This window comes from Phoca vitulina, unplaced genomic scaffold (genome assembly GCF_004348235.1).
Source record: "Phoca vitulina isolate PV1807 unplaced genomic scaffold, GSC_HSeal_1.0 scaffold36, whole genome shotgun sequence".
Taxonomy (NCBI): Eukaryota; Metazoa; Chordata; class Mammalia; order Carnivora; family Phocidae; genus Phoca; species Phoca vitulina.
The window spans coordinates 10,843,468-10,850,260 of NW_022589739.1; the positions used below are offsets into that span (position 1 = coordinate 10,843,468).

Sequence of the window (6,793 nt, forward strand, 5' to 3'; positions counted from 1 at the left end):
TTCTTTTACAATGGAAATATGATCATGCCATCCTTGAAAGTAAACATTTCATTGGGTGTCTATTGCTTTTAGGATTAAACCTCAATTTATTAACAATGTCTACCCGGCACTTAGTGAAGGGGTGACGGAGACCTCTGGTCTTATTTTAAGCCACTCACTGTATTCCATTCCTGCTGCCCCTCTTATAGTACTTCACCAGAGCCAAGCTCCTTCTCCTGTTGTGTGTTTTTTTCTCCAGAAGTCTCCGCCCCTCCTACTTCACTTAACCAAATCTAACGAATCCTTCATATCTCTCATTAAAGGCTCCTCCTTCAGGTAAGTATCTTTGACCACAGGACCTAACAATGTCCTCCATTATCACAAGTGTAATTCAAATGCCTTCTTATATCTTTATTTTTAATGTCTGTTTTCTCCTCAAGTCTGTAAACTTTGAGTTTCTTAGCATATCCCCCTCATATATTAAAAAATATGTGGAGATTGAAATGAGAAAATACCATTTTTAACTATACCAAAAGAAAAAAAAGTACTTAGGTATAAAATTAGCAAAATATGTATGGGATCTATATGCTGAACACTAATTGCTGATGAAGTAAGTCAAAGGAGAACTCAGTAAATGGAGAGGAATACTAGGTTCATGAATTGGAAGACTCAACATAGTAAAGAGATCAGATGTCGATCTTTCCAAATGTGATCTATTTAATGAAATTCCTATCAAAATCCCAGCAAAGTTTTCTGTAGACATAGACCCACTTATTCTAAAATCTATAAGGAAAAGCAAAGGACCTGAAATACATAAGACGATTTTGAAAAAGAATGGTGTGTGAGGAATCACTCTACTTGATGTTAAAGCTTACTATTTAGCCCCAATAATCAACATAGTGTGTCATTGGCAGATGAAGAGATGCAGAGATCAATGGAACAGAATAGAAAACCACAAAATAGACCTACATAAATATGCCCAACTGATTTTGGACAGTGGCACAAAAGGAACTGAATGGAGGAAGAACAGCTTTTGTCAACAAATAATGCTGAAGCAATGAACATCCATAGGCCAAAAAGGAAAAAAAAAAAGAAAATTAGCTCAAAGTCGAAGTAAAGATAAAACAAATACTCATAAAACATTTAGAAGAAACAGAAGAAAATCCCAAAGATCTAAGGCAGGACAAAGAGTTTTAAGATGACTCTAAGCACAACCCCAAAAAAGGAAAAATCAATAAATTGGAGTTCTTATCAATTTAAAAACTTTAAAAAGTTTTAAAAATTAAAATTTTATTCTGAGAAAGTTCCATTAAGAGGATGAAAAGACAAGCTACACACTGGGAAAATTGATTTGCAAACCATACATTTGACAATGGCTTTGTATTTAGAATATATGAAGAACTCCCAAACTTAACAGTAAAAACACAAAGAATTCAATTGGAAAACAGGCAAATTGCACAAACTGGTATTTCACTGAGGAGAAATATGACAAGCAAACACATGGAAACAGGATCACTCATGCATCCTCGTGGGGATGTAAACTGATAAAGTCACTCAGGAATACAGACTGGTGGTTTCTTATAAAACTAAATATGAACTTATCATAGGACCCGGAATTGCACACTTGAGCATTAATCTTACAGACATGAAAACTTACATTTACACAAACACCTGTGCGCAAGTGGTCATAGCAGCTTTATTCATAGCCCAAAACTGGAAAGAACGCAAATGTCATTTAACATATGAATGCTTAAAAGTACTCTGGCACATCCTTTATACATCCATGGTAGAATACCACGGAATTCCACTCAACAATAAAAAGAAATAAACTACTGATATACACAACTATTTGGATGAATTCAAAGCAAGTTATGTTGAGTGAAGTAAACCCAGTCTCTAAAGGTTATGTGCTGTGTGATTCCATTTACATAACATTCATGAAATAACAAAATTGTAGAATGGAGGACCAAGTAGTGCTTCCCAGGGGCTAGGTATGGAGGGAGAAGGGTGTGGGTGAAGCTACAAAAGGGTATCATATGTAGTGATTGAACAATTCTGCATCTTAATTGTGGTGGAGGTTCTGTGAGTCTATAATGTGATACAATTATTTAGAACTATACACACACACAAAGAATTATACACACACAGACACAGAACACACACAAGTAGTGCATGTAAAACTGATGAAATCTAGTGAGTTCTATGGTTTTGTACCAATGTCAACCTTACAGTTTTGATAATTGTATTATAGTTACACAGGATGTTACCACAGGGGAAAACTGGTTGAAAGATAAGCATGACCTTCCAGTACAGAGTTATTTTGCACCTTCCTGTGAATATTTAATTATTTCAAAGTTAAAAGATGTTTTGCATGTGTTAAATGTGAAAAAAGATATCTGAAGACAAGGGAAAATAAAAAGTAATAATTATAATAGCAAATACATATAACACTACATGCTTGATGCCATTCTAAGCACATTACATATAGTAAGTCATTTAATCCTTATAAGAATTCTATAATGTTTACAAAATAATCCTAATTTAGAGATGAGAAAGTGAAAATAGAGAAATGTATGTGAAAAATACTCAAATCCTAGCTTAAGGTGAATTTTCTATGATTAAGCAAAGGGAAAAGACAGAGGCGACATACATACAGCTATTAATATACTTAAATACGTTAAATATTTAAGTCAGTTTATAAAAATGTTAAAAATAAAAGACAAACATACTGGATAAATACTTAAATATGAGAATGAAAACATATTATTATGATACTTTTTAAAAATCATGAAAAGAGATATGGACAACACAGAGTTTTCAGGAGTTAAATGGGCAAAAGCAAAGACAGCTAAAATCATCTGGGTGATTTAGTAGTCAAGAGCACAAACTTGACAAATAAAAAAGAAACAGATTTGTTTTTGCCTCTGACATTTTCCTCCATAAAGTTTCCATGTCCTCATCTGTAAGACCTATTTTACGAAGTGCAAGTGAAGGTGATGTGAGGTAATGTACATAGAATGTTTAGCATGGGAGCTGGAACATAAGTACTCAAGAAATGGTAGTTATTATTACTTTGTAAGATGAGATATGGCTATCTAATATATATTTAACCTCAAAACAATTAAAAATAATTAAACAATTTAACCTCAAAACAATTAAAAGTAAAAATTGCAGTATAATATTTTTGTCCTTTTAAATGGCAAAAAAAAATTAAAGAAAAATATTCAACTCCATTGTTAGTGCAGAGAGATATATTATGCATCCTTTCTGAGTACATTTTTATAGGATTCATCAAAAAAAATTCTATAAAATATGCAATAGCATTTCTAGGACTCCATCCTTAAAATAAAAATTGAAACACAAGATTTATGTTTGGAGAAGTCTTGTTTATGTAGTTAAAAACTGTCCAAATGTCCAAAAATATTTAAAATGTCTGAAAAAATATATGCAAAGAACAACAAATGTTAAGTCAATATACCAAAAAGTTACCAGTAGTTTTCTCCTGACTAGGGATTTTCTTTATACTTTTGTTGTTTTCCAGTCGCCTTACATTGAGTATTTGCATCTTATATTGAAAGACAATACTTACAAAAAATTTATCTAAGCATATCTGGACTGTATACTTAAACATCAAATAGAATTGAGCCTTAAATCTGTAAATATATAGTCATAATGCCTTGCAAAAAGGGCCTAAAAGAATAATGTTTTGTTAAATAAAGTATAGTAAAACCCTGCAATAAAATACTATGCAGGCACAGTAATTGATTATATAAATGCATATGTATTAGAAACAGTGTCAACAAGTACTGCCAGAAAAGTAGTTACAAACCCTCTACATACTGTATGGTGACTCCATAACATAATAAAATAAAATAAAATTTGAAAAAAAACCCTATACATAGTACAATCAATATTTTATATATGTATCATATGATAATATTTTCCAGGTAGATAAAGGAGTAGATCAAGCTATAGATACAGATGGAGAAAAAAATACAGACACAGACAGAGATACAGACGCAGATGTAGATATGTAAGTATATAGATATAGATATATAAACGTAGGAGACAAAATTTTAACAATAAAATTGCTTGGGGGCTGTACGTTTATGGGTTTATGAGTTCCATTTCATGTTTGCTTTTTTTCATAATTTCTAATATTTTCTACAAGGGACATAGATTTTTTAATTAAATACATATTTAAAAAAGAAACATGGACAACACACTATCTTCCTCCAAGAGGAAGTATCAACTAAAGAGCACACTGGGAAGGAGCTGTGGGTGGAGAGAGTCACAGAGGAGAAGAGATGAGAAGTGGGTGTGGAAGGAGGAATAGGAGTTTTCCACAAGCCGATGGAGGTTATCCCGAGGCAGAGCAGGGACATGGAGAACATGGCATGGCCTGGGAAAGGTGAGGCATAAATGGCCTGGTGAGTCTGATGCTCCGGTCACTCGGAGGTGACATGGGCAGTGCTGCAGTAAAGGAGGTGAAGAGTCAGGTCGTTAAAGGCCTCGACTACCCCACTGAAGAAGGGATCACTGAAGAACATGGCCTGACATTGAGATTGGAGGAGCCCCCCCCTCAGCATCCCCCAGCACACATCAGCCCTCAGAAACCACAGGAGGGACCAGTCTCCATTACCTCAGTCTCCTCAGGGGTTGTTCTGCCAAATACAAAACACACAATTCATTTACATTCTCTTATTACAGACCTTCATGTTGACAGGATATAAATTATAATATAATAGGAATAACTGCAAAACGTAGGAATCACTGATTCTGAGAATGTCATTAGCCAGAATGAAGGGCATTAAGGAGTATATGATTGTCTAGAGACCTCACAAGATGTCTCAGAGCTTGAGAAACTCACTGAGGAATAGCCGAACAAAATCCCAGGCCAGAGCACTGCTCTCACTTCATCTATTTCTAAAGATCATGCTAGAGTCATTAAGGATATATGACTTCTGAAAATCAATGCATCCTGTCCCAGGGTCTTGGTGGGAGCGGGCTTGCTCAGTCCAACGGGGTGCTGTGCTCAGGTTGTTTTGATGACAAAGGAGTAAGTCCCGCAACCTCCCTGGTGAACTTGCTCCAGACACAGAACTCACTGAGCCATTTCCGAGTGTTTCAGTGGATCCCCCCACGCACCACTTCCAGAGACCACCTCATAGATGGCTAGGGATTCTGAAAACTCAGTTCTTTTTTTTTTTTTAAAGATTTTTATTTATTTATTTGACAGAGAGAGACACAGCGAGAGAGGGAACACAAGCAGGGGGAGTGGGAGAGGGAGAAGCAGGCCTCCCGCAGAGCAGGGAGCCCGATGCAGGGCTCGATCCCAGGACTCTGGGATCATGACCTGAGCTGAAGGCAGACGCTTAACGACTGAGCCACCCAGGCGCCCTGAAAACTCAGTTCTTAAACCAAAGTGATTTCTGCTTTGTAAACAACACATGAACCACCTGCTCCCGGATTTGCTTGGTCTTGATCCCATAAATGACAGGATTCAGCATAGGTGGGGCAAGCATGCAAAGATTAGCCAACAAGATGTGGGTATGAGGAGGAATGTGGTGTCCAAATCTCTGAGTAAGGATTGTAAAGATTCCAGGCCCATAAAAGAGGACAATGACACAGATGTGGGAGCCACATGTGTTGAGAACTTTGTGGTGAGCATCTTGAGAAGGGATGCAGAAGACAGCACAGAGAATCAGCACCTAGGAAACAAAAATTAGCACAGCATCTAAAACCACTGTTAACATTAGGATGGAAAATCCCTACCAGATATTCATTCGAATGTCATTACAAGCATATTTGGCCAAGCCAATGTATTCACAAAAGGTGTGTGGAATGACATTATTGTGGCAGAAAATCAATCTTTTCAAAAGAAATATTATGGGGAAAATCATACAATAATTTCTCAGAAAGACAGTCACACCGATTTTCCCAATCAGAGCACGTGTAAGAATAGTGGTGCATCTCAGTGGGTAGCATACGGCAATGTATCGGTCAAACGCCATCACCAGCAAGATCCCTGACTCAGAGATGAAAGTGCAGTGGATGATGAAGAACTGAGTGATGCAGCGATCCAGGGAGATCTCCCCAGCATGGAACCAGAAGACGGCCAAGGCCTGAGGTACTGCGCACATGGAGAGGACAATGTCCGCTCCAGCCAGCATGCAGAGGAAGAGGTACATGGGTTCACGGAGGCTGCGCTTTGTGAGGATAAGGCAGATGAGCAGGCTGTTCCCGAGCAGGGCGATGACATAGGAAATGAAGAAGGGGATGGAAATCCACGTGTGCTGGTCTTCTAGCCCAGGGATGCCCAGGAAGTGGAAGACCGTGTAGCTAATAGCAGTGTGGTTTAAGGCAGTCATGCCTGGAGTAGATGACCTGGGATCTTACTTTCTGTTTACAAAGAGATAAAAATACATATTCTTAAAAAAAAAAAGTATTTTATTTATTTATTTGAGAGAGAGAGAGTGAGCGAGCACAAGCAGGGGGAGGGGCAAAGGGACAGGGAGAAGCAGATTCGGGCTGAACAGGGAGCCCGACATGGTGCTCAATCCCAGGACCCTGAGATCATGACCTGAGCTGAAGGCAGATGCTTAACCCCGAAAATACACATTCTTTTTAATATATTCTTAAGGGGAATTATTCTAATATTCTTTGTGAATATTAGAGCTTTTGGCATATCTCACACTCTTCATCTTCTCGGAACATGCAAATAGGAAATATGCAAAGATAAAGGATATGGTCTGTGCCTCAATGAATGACAGCCAGTTATATTCACCTCCAACTAATCAAAGTCAGAAACATT

At 37.3% G+C, this 6,793-nt stretch overlaps 1 protein-coding gene across 1 annotated transcript; it reads right to left on the minus strand.

Moving 5' to 3' along the window:
• Window positions 1-5,387: 5,387 nt before the first annotated feature.
• On the minus strand, window positions 5,388-6,350 carry LOC116646246 (olfactory receptor 52B4-like). The gene is given in 1 exon segment (XM_032426837.1): window positions 5,388-6,350. A coding segment is annotated over 1 exon segment (963 nt).
• Between the last annotated feature and the right edge of the window lie 443 nt (window positions 6,351-6,793).